This window comes from Ziziphus jujuba, chromosome 11 (assembly GCF_031755915.1).
Source record: "Ziziphus jujuba cultivar Dongzao chromosome 11, ASM3175591v1".
Lineage (NCBI taxonomy): Eukaryota > Viridiplantae > Streptophyta > Magnoliopsida > Rosales > Rhamnaceae > Ziziphus > Ziziphus jujuba.
The window spans coordinates 8,375,116-8,395,014 of record NC_083389.1 but is presented as its reverse complement, the minus strand read 5'-3'; the positions used below and the strand labels follow the sequence as shown (position 1 = coordinate 8,395,014).

The following is a 19,899-nucleotide window of genomic DNA, read 5'->3' as shown; positions in this document are numbered from 1 at the left end:
TATAAAAATATATATATATATATCAAATCGATCCCCTGCGTTTTCATTTTTTATTTTTATAAATAATTGATCCCCTGCGTTGAAGTTAAGGGAAGGTGGGGACAAATATGCAGGTTTTGTCACTGCCCATCTGCATGGGTAATCGATATTAGTCTCTCTCTCTTTCTTTCTTTCTTAGTATATTTATTTTATACTCACAGAAACTTCCTTCTCTCTAGTGTATATATATATATATATATAGTTAATGAAGTTGTCACTTCTTCAGCAGTAGTAATTTTCTCATCGGCTAGTTATATTATTCTTCATGAGCTAGCTTTCATTTATCTCTAGTGTTTACCAAGTACTCTTTTGTAGGGACATAAGGAAGGGAATATTTTGATGCTGGTTGTTGTGGACATTTGGACTCTTAAAACTATTTTGACCATACCCTTTAATTAAACCTACTTTGTCTTTTTTTAATAAAAGGGATTAGACTTAACCTGTCTCCTTGTCATGCATCTTTTTAACTTGATCCTAGACGGTGGTAAATATATATTTTCAATTTGGGGTTTTCCAAAACTATGTTCACTTCAATTTTAGCATTTGTAAAATTAGGAAAAAAATGAAGAAAATTGATCTAGAAATTGTGAATGCTATTCTCATCAACTTGAAAATTAAAAATAAAAATAAAAAATTACACAGAAGCAAAAATATATTATAAATAAATATGGGAATGAAAAAACAGCTTTTGTCCTTTTCGAATTATACTTTGGGGAGACAAAAACAAAATAAAAAATTATTGAAAAATATTAAAATGAGATTCCATAAAACCATAAATACTACAACGACGGAATCCTATGTAAAGGAGGCCACGTCGTCAAAGGGACAAGCATGTGTTATTTGACCTGATGGGGGTGATCCAGGGAAAGCAGGTTTGGACTTTAGAGAAGCTGCCAAAAAAAACGCCGGACAAAAATCCGACCGTCTTGAAACGTGGATACGTTTCATCTTCCGCACCCACACGATCGAAATCAACCAGCCTCAGAGCTGCTGATGGGTATCGAAGTTGGCTTTTACATGGTTAACGACAACCATTTATAATTGTCAAATCTACATTCATTCATCAATAATGAACCAACCTCCTCTACAACAGCATTCACATATATATATTTATATATATATATATATATTTTGTATGCTCTCAATTGGCTCTAATCGATTGGTATTATCAACTACAAGGGATGCACCAAAATGGCGGTGCATTTATATGACACTGTTCGCTATCCGGCCTCTTTGACTCTTTAGAAACGTTTCGGAATTTTTCTTCTAATTGGGGTGGGCCGTTGGGCTTTGTAGAGGCTAACAAAATCACTTCTTTTTTAATTAAAAAAAATAATAATTTGGGTTTATAAATCATGAGATTCAAAATTCTATTGGAAGGGTGTTCTGTAACATTGTTTGATTGTTTAACAAACATGAAAGTTGAATCCAATCAAATTTTAGGTTCAAAGTTAGGTGATAAAATTTACCTTGATCATATAGTAATGAATTAGCCTAATCATTCACCATTTACAAGTTGCTTATTTATAATCATATAAAAGGAGAAAATGGGTATCTTCATCGTTGGTTTCCACAAAGTGGACTTCTAATGTTTTAGTGGGATGTATGGGAAAAAGCGAGCTTTTGATGATAATTAATGATGAAAGGAATTTTGTTTAAAGATGGTAATGAACACAGACAGACCAAAAGCGGGGAAAAAAAAGAAAGAAAGAGAAGGGGATAATGTAAACTAGTTTGGGGAGTATTACCTTTTTTCTTTTTCTTTTTTAATGATTTATAATATGTGTTAAGGAAGCACATTAAACATCCAAAACAACCTCTCAAATAGGAAAAAAAGAAAAACAAAGACAACAAGGATACTGAGATAATATCCAGAGAATCGCCACATTATCACCACCCCTAACCAACCAGCAACCAGTTGACAAAAAGAAAATAAAATTAAGAAACTTATTCTACTTTAGATTAAGGTCTTTAATATATATTTATTTTCAGTAGTTAACAGTTTGACAAAACTTTAAATCAAAGTTGTGGCGTTTAGGTTTTTTTTGTTAATAGCACTTTTAAAAAGAGATGCACTGAATTCAAGCTAGCTAATATAGTATTGCTACCATGTCCCTTTCAAATTCGACAAGGTATTTTATTCAAACACAACTATTTCATCTACCTTTCCAAGAATTAATGAAACTAGTTTATGAAGGTTAAGAGGCAATGGAAGACATGAAGTTGGTGGAAATTAAGTGTACACAATTGATCTTTCATATTTTTACCAAAAATAAAAATAAAAAAATAAAAAAAATTGATCTTTCATATCGTTGAACATTTATTAGAAATATATATTATCTCATTTGATAATTAATTAAATTCCAACGATTATTCGTTTTTAATAAAAAAAACCCAACGTTTGTATGCTTGGGCTTCAATGATTGGATTACTCGATAGGCAGCACCGAAATAAGAGCAGAATAACCCACAAATTAAGGAAAGTCTTTGTGCACTCTTCATTCAGGGTCCAAGAATGCTAAATGGTAATCATCTATTCACAAATTCTTTGGACATCTTATAATTATCGAAATGATGCAATCCAACATGAAAAGTTGAAATTAATTATGAAGTTAAAATTTTTAACTTTCTATCTTTTAGCCAAAATTGAATTAGATAATTTCAATAACCTGATAATTTGTTACAAATATTGGTAAAAATCTTGTATAAGTATACCTTTCCATCATTTCGATGGTTATATTATTTTAAAGCTACAATCATAATGATCCCCTAAAACAAAAAGAGCCATCATTTACAAGACCCCGTATTTAAATCTCTCTCTAAAATTTCTTAATTATTTTGTTCCATATTATCACTTTAGTCTACAAGAACTCTAAAAGGGTCTTTTCATTTCTTCTATAGTTTCTTTTGGAGCTTTGAAAATAAAAAGGAAAAAAAGAAATTTCCTTTGGATGATCAACCTAGATTTTATTTTATTGATTCTGCTGATTGGGCGGATTTCAAAATATAATGAGAAAAGGTTATGTGGTAACTAATCCTTTTAAAGCTTTTGATCTAAAAGCTAGCTAGTTTAGAGCATAGAGTGGCATCTATCCTGAAAGCTTTCGGCACAAGGACAATGGCTATGATTTTCTAAAAATGCCAGCAAGCAGGGAATATTTGAATAAGCCAATACAAATTAAAATAATTTTGTTACAAACAATTCGACGGCTTTCGTTCAAAAATAAAATAAAATAAAAATAAAAAATTGTGGGCTTGGTAATCCATTATTCTTCCACTTACTCGTTCAAGCATTGGGTGAATGATTAAACTATCAATCATCATTAACAATGATGCAAGTTCATGTAGTCGAAGATTCTCATGTATTTAAATATTACAAAGGAAAGGATAACAAAAGAAAAGTGGAGGGATTAAGAAAACCAACTTTTTTTTAATTAAATCAATAAGTACTCAATTGAAACTGTAATGGAATTATTTGTGCATGGATAATATTAAACTTTAACCTATTCCCGACATATGGAAGTGCATAAGAATTATTATAATAATTAAGGTTTTATATCGAGAGACAAACGACGTGGTTTTTTGAACAGTAACGTAAAGGACGACCTCTTCTACTCATTGGAATGTGAGATTTTTGTTTCCTTTCAGTAACCTGGTAATTAAAATACTATGTACAGCACAGCACACTGTTGTTTTTTTGGGGCAAAAGCTGTCGTTTCGATTAACCCTTGACTTGCAGTGGGAATTTTTTAATATTTAATTCCAGTCCCTCATGTTAATTTAGTTAAATGAAGAAACTTACACGCAAACCAAACCTCCACGTTGCATCAACAGTTTCCTACTTTTAGGAAAGACAACAACGAAAAGAAAATGAATTCAGTACTTACTTCTTACCACCTATATGGCCTTGTACAGTACAATATATATTACTATGATATTTGTTTCATTTTTTACTTCCGAACTTTTTATGAGAAAAAGATATGGAAGATCTTGCATGCGTCAATTATTTTATGCAGGTAAATTTTGAAAATTTAAAAGCTGGCTATTCTGATTGGGAGATGATCTTTGCTGGTAAAGCAAAACTGAAACAGTGCTCCAAAAAGTGTGTGAATATGTTTTCAGTGTAAAATGTGTAAAAAATATATATAATTTTTGGGTGAATAAAGTTATACTGAAAATGTCATCTATCTTTAGTTTTGAAAAATTGTATTTAAGTGCAAGCATTTTAGATGATCTGACTGTGACAAGGTGACAATCAATTTTGGTATTCAACTCTGATTATTATATAATTTATATTTAATTTTGAACAGATAAACAGATAAAATTTATCTAAATAAAATTATAATTTTAAAAATGATAAATATCATTAATGATCGGGGACTTTTTTAATTTAATCCACAAGGTTAATTATTTAACATGAACAAGTGTTTACAATCCACAATGAAACCGAAAAAATCCAAACTCCTAAACAACTTTGATTTTTCTTTATAAACATTTCTCTTTCAGTGCTATCTGTGTATTGGAAAAAAGTGGATTCAGAAACCATGCAATTGCTATCTGACTGGTAAAAAGATTTTTATTATGATTATTTTTTGTTTAAACAAACATTCATTCTCAAACTTCAATTCAATTTCAGTTTACAGAAAAAAGGTACAACGAAACTGTTAAATCAAAAGTGGCTCACTCACGCGTCACTGTTTTCGAAATGTTAAAAAACCCACAAACACAAAAATAAAGAAAGGAAAGGAAAAAAAAAAAATAATAATAATAATCATAAAGTAATTTTCAAAATTTTTAAATTAAAGGTGATTTTCTAGTGAAGTGGACTGGACGAGGTGAAAAAATATGATGGTATGAGACCCGCAGGACGCTCTCTCCCACCCACGTGTGTTATATCGGCTTCGACCTATTGGTTTACAGCAGGGTCAGAAAGATAAAAAGTTATTTTGTATTCAAGATCGACGGTCCTGATGAGGCTGACTCTGTTAGATTTTAAGTGGGGGCCAAAAAAAAAAAAAAAAAAAAAAAGAAGCACATAAGAAGACAGAGAGAGTGTCAAAGATAGGGTCAAGATCCAGTTCTTCGCCTTGTCGGAGCTTGTATGCAACTAAGTTGGCACGCGCGGTTCTCATCTATTTTGTCGTTTTGCGCACCGTTTTGACTCTACTGCTTCCGATATATCCCTAAATACACCCTTGAAATCTCGTCTATATATCGTGAGATTTCTGCCATTTTCTAATTTTTTCTGGTCGCCGGGTTTTTGGCCGGTAAAATTATCATGGTAGAAGACTGGTGAAGCTGTTTGAGCCAACTGTCGAGATAAGGGTAATTTGGGAAGTAGAAAATAATGTACGGTTCTGGTTTTGCTATATTTTTACTGCTGCTGTGGAAAGCTGTGGAGTACTCCCTCAGGAAAACCAAGACAAATTTGGGAAAGAGATTTTGGCAGTGTTTCTCAATCCTCCAGGTGAAAATTAATTTTGGGGGGGCGGTGTGGATTTAATTACATTTTGGAAATTTGTGGAGAATTAAAGACTGATTTAAGGTAGTTAATTAGTCATTTCGTGGTGAATTAATTAAAAAGATTAAGTAGGTTAAATTACTGTTTTGGGGGGGGATTGAGACTGAAAAGAAAAGAAGGACCAATTGTCAGAGCCAAGATGGAAGTAGTTCCAGTGTGTTTTATGTGAATTTTTATATAAATGGGTCCAGCTGTAAAGTGAAGCGTTTTGAGTAGTGCACTGCAATATTTTGTCCTTAATTAAATAATACTCTTATCAGCTATCAATTGCTGATGTAAAAAAATTGCCTGTTCGAAAAAGAAATATAACTGTGACAATAAGTCCTTTCTCTAATTTTGACATGCTTTCTTCTCCAGCCCCATTTACTATTTTTTTCTTTTCTTCTTTTGTTGTATGCACTTCGAATATCAGAACTTTTAAAAGGTAAAAAAAAAAAAAAAAAAAACGAAGTAGAAAATACGGTGGGATTAATAAAGAGATTAATGCTGAAATCAATAAATAGTTTGATAGATTATTAAGCAGAGTAGCAAACGGGGGTTGTACGGAACCCAGAACATGTAGGCTATTAAGACGGTGATTTGGAAAAAAAAAGAAAAAAAAAAAAGGCTAAAAAAAATGGATTTGTGAAGATCTCGGAAAATGAAATCAACGAGGTATAATGAAACCGAGCCAGGTGATGATCAGGCAAGCTAGCGCTGTTATCGGGAATCCTGTGAGTCACTGCTGTTTTAGAGTGTAAGCTAAAACTGTAATTACGACAAATTTCAATTTATATACACCAACTTGTTCCCCGTATGGCGGTATCTTACTAATTATTGTATATGTAATTTTCTGTATCTACGCAATATAGTAGAGGGTACCCTATGTAATAGTCACCCTTCCCCACAAAAGGGCAAAACCGAAAAAATAAATAAATAAATAAAATTAAAAAGAAGCCTCCAGAGTCCCTCCAGACCGGGATGGTTATCTTCTCTCTCCTACTGGGACTGTTACTGGTCTGTTTTTAAGTCTTACCCACCCTACACGAATTTGCAGCCATTTTTATTTTAACATTTTATGTGTACCATATTATCATATAATAATTTGTTTATCACCATCTTTTTGTCTCGATATTCTAACCCTTCAGATTTGAATGAGGAAGTCTCCTCATTCCTTCTCTACTCTCTCTCACTCTCTGTTATATTTGTATTCAATTCCCCACCTTGCAATTCCCCTTTGAACCATCACTTTAGTTGAAACCTCTTCAACTCTTTCTCTCTCTCTCTCACCTTAAACCATTTCAAGTTCTGTTTTTCATTTCTTCTTCTTTTCTCTTCCCATTGCAATATCTCTACCATTTTCTGTAACGGACTCGAATCGATCATCAATGATGGCTCAAAAGCATTTACACGAGCTACTAAAAGAGGACCAAGAACCATTCCTTCTCAAAAACTATATAGCCGACAGATGTGGCCAGTTGAAAAGACCTTCCCCAAAAACCCATTTACAGGTCAAGAAACGAAAACCAATCACGGAAGCCTCAAATTTCCCCGGATATTTCTGCAAAAATGCCTGCTTTTTCTCCTTCCATGACTCTCCGGACCTCAGGAAATCCCCGCTCTTCGAATTCTCGTCTCCGGCTAAAAGTCCATGCAAAGGAGGCTCCAATGCTATTTTCCTCCACATTCCTGCTAGAACTGCAGCGCTTCTTCTTGAAGCTTCTTTAAGGATTCAGAAACAGTCTACTACTTCTTCAAAACCCAAAACCCACAACAATAACAACAATGGTTTTGGATTATTTGGATCGTTATTGAAGAGACTAACCCATCGAAACCGAAATAGAAAAAGGGAAATCGAAGGTGATGGGGTTAAGATATCGGTTAAGGATATTCTTAGGTGGGATTCATCGGTTGGGCATAGAAAACTATCCAGTGAAAAACAGAGAATGGAGGAAAAAAAGGTGGCGGGTGTGGAAGATCAAAGTGTTTCTGAGATTTCAGGCAATGAGATTGGCATTGTTTCTTGTCCTTGCACTGGTAGGCCTAGTAGTGCTGTTTGGTCTGAGAGCAATGAAGAGAAGTCTTTGGATTTAGAGACCTCAAGCTCAGGCCTTTCTGACGACTCCGAAGAGATCGAGTTTCTATCGAGACTCAGAGAGGGCGGTGGTGATGATGACAAAGGCTTTTGTCAAAGCCCTTTTCGTTTCGTGCTTCAGAGAAGTCCGTCCACCTCAGGTCGCCGGACGCCAGAGTTTTCATCGCCGGTGACTTCCCCGAGTCGCCACAAAACAGAGGTTTGTCCTTTGCGTCTTCTCTTGTATTCTTTTTTGCTACCGTTATTTTATTATTATATTTTTTTTATTTATTGAATAAAATAGAAAAAAAATGTCGTAAAAGTTAAAAAAAAAAAAAAAAACTCTGACTAGGCTCTCGCTCTGAGCGAATTCATAACTCGGTCTGCTCAGATCATGTGAATTGTGACAGTCCGAGTTCACTCAACGAGATGTACTGCACATGTATATTTCCAGCCGGCAATACGGTCTTGCTGTGTAGATTTGGCCGGAATGTTGTTATTAAATGACTTAAATACCCCATCAAACTTTCATGGCATGTTTGAAATGACAAGGTTACATGTGTCAATTGAGATTTCAATTACCTGCCCCCTTTTTTTTTATTTTTTTTTATTTTTTTGGGGTAATAAACCTACCTTTTTTCTTTTATGTTCGTGGTGGTACTTCCGATCATGTCTCTGCCATTGCAAATCTTTTGTTTAAGAAGGCCCTATTTTAAGTTTTCTTTCCAAACACAGACAAAACTGCTTTAGTTTTTTTGTCCATTTGGATCCCATGCTAAATTAAATAAGATAAGATATCCTTTCTTTCTTTCATTTGTCAAAGATATCTTTCTTTTGATAAAACATTATTGTTTAAGTAATTCAGCTGTATTACATGGAAAATACATAAGAAGTAAACAAAACAACCAATTTAGAAACTGGGTTATTAACCAAATAAAAAATAAAAAAATTCCGATTTAGAATCTGGATGTTAATCTAAATTCATAGCAATAAATAAAAATTAAGAATTCATCAATTGAATAAAGATTTTTTTTTTTTTTTTTTTTGGGTAATTTCAAACAGGACAAAGAGAATTATGATACAGAGAGCTTAAAGAAACTCCAAGCAGAGGAAGAAGAGGAAGATAAAGAACAATGCAGTCCTGTATCCGTATTGGATCCTCCATTCGAAGACGATGACGTCGGACATGATGATGGAGATGAAGATGGTTTTGACATGGATTGCAGCTATGCTATTGTACAGAGTATGTTACACATTCAGAGAAGCGTACCAAATCTATTAATTGATTTGTGTTATTGTTCTATGTTGGTTGTTATGTCATTATCAGTCAAGATATTGCCTTTCTTCTACTCTCTTGTGTCGGTTGAAAATTCACAGTGTTTAACATATACTAGCTAGTGGAGGGTCATGATCATGGTGATATATATATATATATATATGTATTTTTTTCTTTCTGATCTAATCTCGAACCATGTTATCTTTTGTGGGATCCATAGAAAGATATGGTCTCTGTTCATGTGTTTTCATTAATCAGTGTATGTGTAATACTTTTCGGTGGACTTGTTTCTTGTTATCATACGACCTATTTTTGTCGATGAAACAAAGTCTTTACTTCAAAATGTGTCCCACATTTTTATGTCAATAGTTCTGTCTTAATTGTTATGGTAGTCCTATTCAATTCAGTAAATCCCAAGAAACCAAAAAAGCAAATTTTTATTTGAATTTTTTTGGTGATTTTTGCTTGATACTTTTTGTCCTCATGGTTTTTAGTCATGTCATCTTGTCAGAGACCAATTCTTGCTGGAACCCATTTTCAATTATATGTTTCTTGATTATACCTACTAATCTATTCAATTTTAAAGCAAAAAAACTGCTTTTTGTGGATTGGTTTTCTTCAATTGTTTTGGGTTTTGTTTGTGACTTGAATAATAAATAGATGGTGGGGTGTGGTGGGGTGGGAGACCTTAATTTTTGTTTTTTGGCTAAAAATCTTAATTAATTGGGTTACGAGTTACAACCATCCGCGCCTTTTTTATATTTCCTTGTATGTATATAAGTTTTATTGTCTGGTGGCACGTCCCATTGATAATGTCCATTTCCTACTGGTTTTTTCTGCATTGATGGCTTGAAAGTTACATTATCTGATGAAGGTTTTTTATATTTCCGCTGTCCATTATTTTTCAAAGAAACTGAAATCTTTCTTTGTAGTTTGTTGTCCTTGAAATTAAACTTGTTGTGGCAGATAAACAGTTGGATTCATCTCCTCTACCCCGCCTTGGGTGGAAATACAATACGTAATCCTCTTTAATTTCTAGTTTCCAAATCTAATTGGATTTAAATAACATTGACCGTTGCCTGGTTCTTGTTGGATTTTTATACTGTTATGGAAGGTTCTGCACTAGCCAAGTGCTAAAACTAATACAGTTTTGCACTGTTTTCAGTTTTTATAGTTGATAATTAGAACTAATTTTATGAACAACCAAACAAGTTGTGATTAGTTTTGGTTTTAACTTCTGTTTGTGCAATGCATTTACAGGAACAAAGCAACAGCTATTGCACAAGCTCCGAAGATTTGAGAAACTGGCCGAGTTAGATCCGATTGAACTTGAGAAAAGAATGTTGGAAGAAGATGATAATGATGACAATTATGATATCAATGACCGAGAGGGGGAAGAAGAAGAAGAAGAATGTGAAGATTATGTGTCAAGAACATCAGATAGGGAAGAAAATGTTTATGGTTTTGTCAGACAAGTCCTTTGCAAATCAAGCTTCAGCAGTATGAAGCAAATCCCAAAAGACATGAAGAGACTTGTTTCTGATCTCATTGTTGAGGAGCAGAAACAACATAATGCCATTGACAATGAAGGAGAGGTGGTGGAAAGAGTATGTGAGAGGTTGGAGTCGTGGAAAGAGGTAGAATCGAACACGATAGACATGATGGTTGAGCAAGATTTTAGGAGAGAACTTGAAGGTTGGAAGAAAAATCAGGAGCAACTTGGAGAAACTGCCATGGATATTGAGCTTTCTATCTTTGGTTTATTGGTTGAGGAATTGGCAGCAGAACTAGTTTTTCTAAACGGAATATAACCTAGGAAAGAATTTTGTTTACTTCTTTTAATTATTATTATTTTTTTAATATTTCTTCTTAAATCAAAATATAAATTGGAGTATAGTCTGACTGGTACTGTGAAGGGAAAAATAGAGTACTAAATAGGAAGCTACCCTTCTTAGGGGTGAGAAGGATCTGAGCTAGATGGTAGCAAGCTATTATGTATATTGGACGAGGGGTTTGGTGGGGACTCTGTATGTATCCCTTTTGCTCAATTAGACCTGACGACATGTACAATTCTTGGCTTTTCTTCTATATCTATATAATATTATCTTATATTTTCTTTCAGTCCAAACACTGTATGCCAATAGCGACTTCATATGGGAAATTAAAGCAAGTTGATCAGCAAAGAAAAAAAGTTGAAAGTGAAAGCAACAGAAACAAAAGATTGTTCTAGGGTCACCTCCAGAAAGGAATAAAATTAATATTGAGAACGGCTTCAAACCTTTTCTTTTCCATTTTTCTACATTTTTTTATTTTTATTTTTTTTGTTATATATATAACCTTTTTTCCCCGTACTCACTGATTCCTAGTTCTGTCGTTTAAATTAATTCGTGTTCATACCCTATGCATATGACATTTTGTCTACTTTTGGCATTTTCATTATGGGGACGAAATTATTGAAGTCCATTATTATAAATATAGAATGCTTAGTTTAACAACCGATGGGATAACACTATCTTAATGAGTACCTTCCATCAAAAGTAGAGTCTAACATCAAATAATACATGACAGCAAATTGAAAATTATTTGAGCATCCAAAGCTTACTTATTTTGGGATTTTTTTTTCAGTGGAACTTGAGACATAAGTCTTCTTTAATAAGTAAAGTAGCGTATTATTGAAAACCATTATTATAATACAATGAAAGTGGAAAGATAAATCTGACGCCATATTTTTTGTCCATTAAGTTTTGTAGAGCTTAATTAAAATCAGGTACATGCACGATTAAAATGCCGGCAGCGGTCAATAAGTTGGAATTATTAATTTGTTTCTTCATGTTTAATATTTTAAAATCATAATTTTGACATTGATATTCCTTTTTTAAATAGTATTTTGGACATTAATTGATTGGAATAGTTCTCTATATATTAATTACCAAATATTGGATTTGAGACAAACAAAATAAAAGGAAATAAGGAGCCAAAATCAGTTAAGCTTAAGCGGCTAGAGTTTCGTACCCTGAAGGGGGCTTAGAGGGCTGGAGGCCCCCTCTCATGGAGTCCACTTTTCGTATCGCTGGGACTGTCCGTACCAAAGCCATTGTGTACGTGGCAACAATTAGAGCCATCTATACAGGCCCCATCTCCAGAAATGTTGCCAGTCATATCATATTTCCAGCTTAATAGTAAATAGGTTGCTGTCCTTACTCGTTTGAAATTGAACTTTCATTTATTTATTTATTTTTGGATACAACTTGTTTGAAAATTGATTGAATGCCCCTTTTTTCACCACCATATGATGTGTTGAGCCTTAAATAATTCACAAATCAGAATGAAAGTTCTTCCTCGATTTTATAATCAAATTTATAACTTGATCAAATATTTAACGTACAGCTGTTTGGAGTATCGCTGAACGATGTGCTTAATTTCAGCCTACGAGAAGAAGTCCAATCTTTGTTACTATTAGGAATATATATGAAAGAAGTGCCGGTCTGGTTCACCAAGCAAGACCGAAGATGGTCTAGAAAAGTAGAACCAAACTCGTGTATGACTGATCCATATTCGGTCTTATTGCTACAATTGCTGTGTGGATTTGGGCCTCACTAAGTACGGACAAAATGCACCTAATATGGGCCGTTAAGTTTCAATTCACTATCAATAAAGAAGCCGAAATTTTGGTAGAGACAAGGGAAAATGAAATTAAAGAGAGGAACAAGTGAGAAAAAAAAAAAAAAATTCCGAATAAAATAAAATATGTCATATATTATTTTTTTTTTCTTAGTTTATGATAGAGAAGGAAAAACGAAAAATCAAAAAGGTAAATTTAAGCAAATTAAAAAAATAATAGAACAACTAATTTTTCTTTACTTTGTTGCAAAAAATAAATAAATAAATTTTCTTTACTCCCTCCAATCTCTTGGAAAGTGGAGGGAATAGTTTTAGTAAATTTCAGAGGATCCCACATCCACTAACTTCTCTCTTTCATCCTTCCTTCGTCGTCAGTTCTCACCCTACCTACCAAACATTAGATATTTAGATGGATTTTTTATTCCTCTTTACGGTCCCTATTTCCCTTTAATAAATCCATCACTTTCAGGCCTTTACCCCTACCAAACAGATAGCCACATCCGCTTGCCACCGCATCTGGGACAAGTGAGCAGTAACTGTAAATAAGTAATCCAAAAAAGTAATTGGAGGTGTGGGGATTAAAATTCAGTTGAAAAAACCATGATTTTGCCATATAATAACTAAGCCTTTAAAACATTGTTTACGTGACCTTGTCCAGGAAGATTAACATTTAAAGTCTTGAATTCATCAAATATAATGTATTAATATATAATTATAGCGACATACATATATATATATATATATATATTATATGTTTATATATAATTGGCATATATGTTTTTCCAACTGCTTAAACCATCAAAGAAAATGTTTTGTTTTGGTGACCCATATAAACTCATGTTGATTCACATGAGCTCTTACTTGTCTGCATATATATGTGGGGGGGGAAATTTTAGAACTTAGAAAACTCATTGTTGATAGAATATATTCCTTTTTCTATGAAAGTCCTTTTACTTAATTTGATAAACCTTTTCTAAGGAAAAAAAAAAAAGGCAAGTCTTTATATTTTCAGAGGACAAAATATTTATGGGAAAAAAAATAATAATAAAATTATTATTATGTAAAATTATATATTTATAAATATATATAAAGATTCCGTTTATAATGTGGATCATCTGCATATATATGCAATCTACAATATTATTATTGATTTATTCAAAAATTATGGCCAATATTACAAATTTATAGGTGAACGATCCATATTCTAAAAGTTTCCTATGTATACATGTTAAACATACAAATGAGGTTCACATGTCTTCTTTTGGATATCATGTTTTGCGAAGGCCTAGTTTGTTTATCTGCTTCTCGTGGAGCACAAGTTGGGAGTTGGGACTTAGACCTTTGAAATAATGTACTTTGCATGGTGGACCACAAGGATTCCTTCTATATTTAATTTTGTGTGTATCATGTGAATTAATAAGAAGTACAAAAACAAAGATCTATGCTTTATAAAGGTGGACCTCCTTTTAGTTGATTTATACGGTATAGGTTGTTGACTGATGAAAACATTTAACCGCCTTTTTATTGTTTTTATATCACCAAGGGTTTTTTCACTGAATTATGAATATTTGGACCAAGTTTTCGAATTAAGTTGTTATAGCTGTTGTTTTTTTTTTTTTTAATGAAATCCATTAATTACTTCAAATATTTCCCACCTGGCCGAAAATAATTCATCGACTAAAGATGTCATTTCCATTTACGTAGCGAATTTTTGTGAAACTCAATTCAAAAAGTAATTTTCATTTTTGTTCACTGTTTGTAAAGCGGCTATATTAGTATCTGACTGAAATCAACGACATTTTTTTTTTATATTGAAATCAACCACTGAGTCGACATAGAAAGCCAAAATCAAGAAGGAAAATATTCACGCAGGCAGCTAAAACATTCAAAGTGAAAAAGGGCAAAAAAAAAAAAAAAAAAAAAAAAAGAAGGTAAAACACTTCTACTCACAAGTTGTGATGGAATTCACCGGGGGGAAAAACAAAAAAAAAAAAATTGTGATGGAGCACTACTATTTAATATTGAGGTGGCAACTATAGACTGGTTGCCAAAAATATAAATATATATATATATATATATATAATTTCTGCTGCTGCCACATCAAGTGCGATGCGTCACAACTTGTGATGGACAGCCCACCAAAAAAAAAAAAAAAAAAAAAAAAATTCTGAAGGTGTGGATATTCTTTTTAGTGTTGTTGGTCACTTTAACATTCTTTTTTTCTTTATTTGATGATACAATAACAATCTTTTAAGTTGAAAGGAAAGATTTGGATCGAGGACAAACGGAAGTGTGAAAATATTTTACTTCATACGCGTTTAACATTTTGCTTCTAACCTAACAATGCTCCAAACTTCTGCCTCTGTGATCTCATCTTCTACTGGTTTCCAAGCTCCAAACTTTTTCAGAAAGCTGTTTTGCCACGTTTTTTCAAATTTAAGAAAGCTGTGTTTATACTTTTTTATTCAGAATAAATTGTTGATGGTCTAAAAGTTTGGAGCTAAGACAGTTCGATCCGCACAGCTTTTCATTTATTTATTCTAAACGTTAGAATCATCAGTTAAAAAACAAAAACAAAATTCTTATTAAACAATGATTTGATGTAACAATTTTCATATAGGAAGAAAAATTATTAGATTAGCTGGGGGAACAAGTACGATTTTCAGAAGACTAACAAATTATGCATATCCATGTAATTTTACTTTCAGACTCGGATTTTTGGTTCATAAATCATAAAAACCTTGAGATTTGTGACGTTACTTTGCGATAGTGACGATGATGACAGGAATTTTTTCAACTCGCAGACTTTTTAAACAGCAAGACGATGCAAATTTGATACCCCGATGACCCAAGACGAAATTGATTTGCCAATGAATTTCGGCCACGTACAACCATTAGTCCTTGATCAAAATAATGACAATTAGGTGCGTGAGTTGTCAGTAGTAAAATCCAAGACCAATTAAAAAAATTCTGCTCTGTTTGCTTTGCCGCTTTTTTCCCGAACCGACTTCCAGTAATTAATTCCCACGTGGCTGAATCGTTGCACATTCGCCGCAAACTTAAACGGCCTATATTTATTTTTTGCAAGGAAATCGGCTGAGTTTTCATGTTTGGTTTGGGATTACAATGTTGCTATTTCTAAGTTTGCTATGCTAAATTTTAATTAGGATTTTAATTTTATCATTTTTATTTTAAAATTTTAAAAATAAATTTAATCATTTAAAATTTCATTTAATATATAAATTTTATTAATAATTATTTATTAACAATGATAAATAGTATTTTTATAGTGTTCTTTAGGAAATGATTTAGAATTTTACCCCCCCACAAAAAAAAAAAAAAAAAGCACCTTAAAAGCGAAACTTAGGGTCTATGCCTTTATAAAAAGGGATCAGAGAAAGGGCCAAAAAAAAAAAAAAAAAGGGATTTCGTCATTGTTGGAAAACAATCCAAAAAGGAGTCAAAAACAAAATTTTATCCCCACGTGGGTTTCTCTCGAATCCAAATTTTTTTCCACGAGGAAGTATTCAAACTTTCCTTTTTCAATTTAACCACGTTTTGAAAGCTACATGTCCTTTTGAATTTTCCTCGTGCTCTATATATATATATATATATATTTCCCTTTCCTCGTGCCACTGCAAGCTTCGTCTCTACCAATAATTCATCAGTAAATTTTCTCTCTCTTCATCCCTTACTCCTACGAATTAATGCTCTCCATTATCATGAATTTTGGTGGACAATCGTCGTCGTCAACCTCAAGCGGCCACGTCAATTATACTCCAAGCTCTCAATCTGGAAATTCATGGGCCACTGATCACATGCAAACCAACAACGTCGTGAAAAAGAGAAAAGCTGGAAGGAAGAAGTTCCAGGAGACGCGTCACCCGGTGTACAAAGGAGTTCGACAGAGAAACGGTAAATGGGTTTGCGAGCTCCGGCAGCCCAATAAGAAATCTCGGGTTTGGGTCGGGACCTTTCCTTGCCCGGACATGGCAGCTAGGGCTTACGACGTAGCTGCTTTAGCACTCAAAGGCGAATCTGCATCGCTGAATTTTCCGGACGATGTAAATGCCATACCGCGGATTCAGTCTTTGTCTTCCATAAGAGATATACAGTGCACGGCTGCAGAGACGGCTGAGGCATTTGCAGAGGTTAAAGAAACTACATCTTCGTCGACGTCGACATCATCGTCGGCGGCGTGGTTTTCCATGGAGAGCCTTGAGGTGGAGATGGGAGCAACAAGGAAAGTGTATATGGATGAGGATGAATTGTTTAACATGCCTGCTTTACTGAACAGCATGGCGGAGGGTTTGATCCTCACTCCTCCAGCCATGAAAAAAGAATTTGACTGGGATGATTTGGAAGAAACTGTAGATTTTTCACTGTGGAGTGACTGATCGATCTACTGTGTTACAACGGATTTAATTTACCATGGATCAATATTGTACGGAGGGAAGATTATCAATTCCCGTCACCCAATACATGTTTAGTATGCAACCCAATTCTAATCCACCTTTCGCAAATGTGAGCTTTTGATAATTTAGTGTCAGTTTATGATTTAATACGATATCATAGTTGGAGGTCCTAAATTCAATACCTGTTATTGTTAATTCTAAAAAATTGATTCCCCTTTCATATATTGAGCCTTCTTTTTGTCAAAAGCAAGTTCTCCAATAACACATACATGTGCATGTGTATGTATATATACATATTTGCATTTTGCAGCTGAAAAATTAGTGCTTTGAGAAACAATTTTGGAGACAGAGTATGGTTTTGTGTCCAATAGATATATATATATATATATATATATATTTAAATATAGTTCTAACTTCAATGCTCGAGATTTTCATTTTCGAATATGTGCCAGATGATAACATAATCGAGAAGGCATATTGAAATGATTCGAATGAGGGATTTCCCATTAATGATGATAAAGTTTAGTAAGGGACTCCTACTTGCAAAAGGAAGCAGGTATGTTGTTTCGGTTGACAAATTTCATCGTTGAATCGAGTATATATAGTTCATAATTAATCTTATTTACGTTTTCACACAAGGTTTTTATCCTTTTCAGTTTTGTAATTTATTTATTTATTTTATTTTTGGAGACATGTATTTGTAATAGGGGGTTAAGCGAGGATACGGATTTTCCAATAGTGGGGACAAAAGTAAATGATAAAATAAATTTATAGAAATAAGTAAAAGTAAATATCACATGTATGTTTTTTCGGAACAAGACAATGATGAAGACTATTGTTTCATTAGTCAATCATCTGAATCTAAATCCCCTTACTCCAATATGAAAGTAATAATAATAATAATAATAATAATAATAATAATAACATGTATTATATTGATGAAAATTTTTTACTAGTACTACAATATAATATTGCAATATCACATTTTAAAATATATACAGTTTTTCCATGAATAGCAATATGCGTTTTGCATTGCACCTTATTTTTGGGCATCTGAGTCTAAACTTTGTATTTATTTGTTCTTTTCTCTTAATAATTAGATAGAAGTGTTAACTTTACTTTATTTGATAATTAGATAGAAGGGTTAACTTTGCTTGATTTGATATATTAAAAATTAACATGTGACATATTTATGTTTATAAGTGTTAAATTATTATGAGTTTAAATCAAACTAACTAAATATTCAAATTATATAAAGGTTATGTCTTAGCAATTTAATAATAAAGAATTCAAAATATTATTAATAATAAAGAATTAAAAAATATTATTTTACGACTTGTTTTTTGAAATAGATATAAGATGTATAAATAATACATCTGGGGAAAAAAATATGTTAGAATGTTAAGTAGCGGATGGCTTAGCGGAAGAAAAATTATAAACCAATATGAATTAAAACAAATTAATAAAATGATGTCCAAAACTACAAAATATTTACCTTCCATGAACATCAACCATACCAAGCACCATAATCATCTAGTTTAAACAATTGAAAAAGGCAAAGAAAAAATGAAAAACAAGATAAAGAAATACTTTTGTACCTAATTTCAGCCTTTTAGGTAAGTTGTAATTTGTGCTTTTATTTATTTATTTATTTATTTTTTTTAGAGATGGAGACAGAGAAGGAAAATTATTGGAAAACTATTTTTTTTTTTTTCACTTTATAAAGAAACAAAAAGTACTTTGTCTTCTATTTTGTAGGATAAAAACTTTTTTTTTTTTTTTTTTTTTGGGTAAATCAGACGAACGTGAAAATGGGTTAAGAAGAAAGTGAAAAGCAAACAAGATCGCACAAGGAAATAGAAAAGTTGTTTTAGTCAAATAGTCGTATGGACTTAATATGAAGGTTACAAAAAGATACACATGGTGGCAAGAAAATTAATAAAGTATTACATGTAAAGTAAAAAGTTTCGGAAAGCTGTCCTCACGCTGGCTCCGCCTATGTTTGTATGCAGAATAATTGTACTATTGAAATTATTCGAATTTCTTAAATCGTGTTTGCGGATAATCAAAATCTTTCATTCTTGCTCTCATTTTCTTATAATTGCAATGGTAATTAGTGTGATCTAAGCTTGTGGTGATGATCATTTACTACATCTTAATATTTTGCGTCTCATCTATATATCTTGGATTCGTCCAAAAATATAATAGATATTCTTCCACGTTGATTCAAACGTACCATTAAATATATGGGTGAATTTTTATTGGATCCTTAATGTTTTTTAGGAGGGTTCAACATAAGTTGATTAAATTTATCCATTGTCTAATGAAATTTAACTTAAACGTGGACCTAACTAAATAAGCAGATTAAATTTATCCATTGTTTAATGAAATTTAACTTAAACGTGGACCTAACTAAATAAGCAAAGTTTTCAATTGCAACTTTTAGAAAAGTGATTACATCTTTTCTACACCAAATACTTAGTTTGAGAAAATTAATAATCAATAACTCTCATCTCCTCTTGGCTCTCCTTTAATGCGGCTGCGAGAAAATCTTGCCTAACACGGTAGTATTAGGTTAGTTTGTACTATTTCAAATTATTTAATGCTACTGTTTAAAAATTACCATGTCAGTGCCAGTTACTTATTCTATTTGGGCTTTTATAATTTTTTTTAAACATAAAGGAAACCTATTTCGTTGTCTTAAAGACCTTTACACTCTTTCAACTTCCTTTCCAGGCTTTGATAACAGAATGGTGTGAACTTTGTAGTTTGCAACCCTCTTCTTTCTTTTATAGTCTGCATCATTAAGGATCCAAAGTTTTGAAATAAACTCATTCATGGACTTTTCCTTTCTTTAATTTTGAATCATTTTGAATCTTTTTTTTTTTTCAATTTTTTTGAAAATAAATTTGGATTTGAATTGGATATTTGAGAATGCATTTAACATCCGAGATCTAGATGCATATGATCCTCAA

At 32.6% G+C, this 19,899-nt stretch overlaps 2 protein-coding genes across 2 annotated transcripts; both read left to right on the top strand.

Annotated features, from left to right (window-relative positions):
* The first annotated feature begins 6,577 nt into the window (after positions 1–6,577).
* Positions 6,578–11,009, top strand: LOC107434963 (uncharacterized). Its single transcript, XM_016046492.4, has 3 exons — positions 6,578–7,832; positions 8,675–8,855; positions 10,149–11,009. Exons 1-3 carry the CDS (start codon positions 6,927–6,929, stop codon positions 10,697–10,699), a joined length of 1,638 nt encoding a protein of 545 aa, XP_015901978.3. The 5' UTR covers positions 6,578–6,926; the 3' UTR covers positions 10,700–11,009.
* Positions 11,010–16,153: 5,144 nt separating this feature from the next.
* Positions 16,154–17,048, top strand: LOC107434942 (dehydration-responsive element-binding protein 1B). The gene has a single exon (XM_016046462.3). It carries the CDS (start codon positions 16,217–16,219, stop codon positions 16,904–16,906), a length of 690 nt encoding a protein of 229 aa, XP_015901948.1. The 5' UTR covers positions 16,154–16,216; the 3' UTR covers positions 16,907–17,048.
* Positions 17,049–19,899: the final 2,851 nt, after the last annotated feature.

Bases quoted from the DNA above. Each gene is read 5' to 3' on its own strand.
- LOC107434963 (XM_016046492.4), top strand. From the start codon at position 6,927: ATGATGGCTCAAAAGCATTTACACGAGCTACTAAAAGAGGACCAAGAA. The intron at 7,833-8,674 runs GTTTGTCCTTTG...AATTTCAAACAG, and splicing joins CGAGTCGCCACAAAACAGAG to GACAAAGAGAATTATGATAC. The intron at 8,856-10,148 runs GTATGTTACACA...ATGCATTTACAG, and splicing joins CAGCTATGCTATTGTACAGA to GAACAAAGCAACAGCTATTG.
- LOC107434942 (XM_016046462.3), top strand. From the start codon at position 16,217: ATGCTCTCCATTATCATGAATTTTGGTGGACAATCGTCGTCGTCAACC.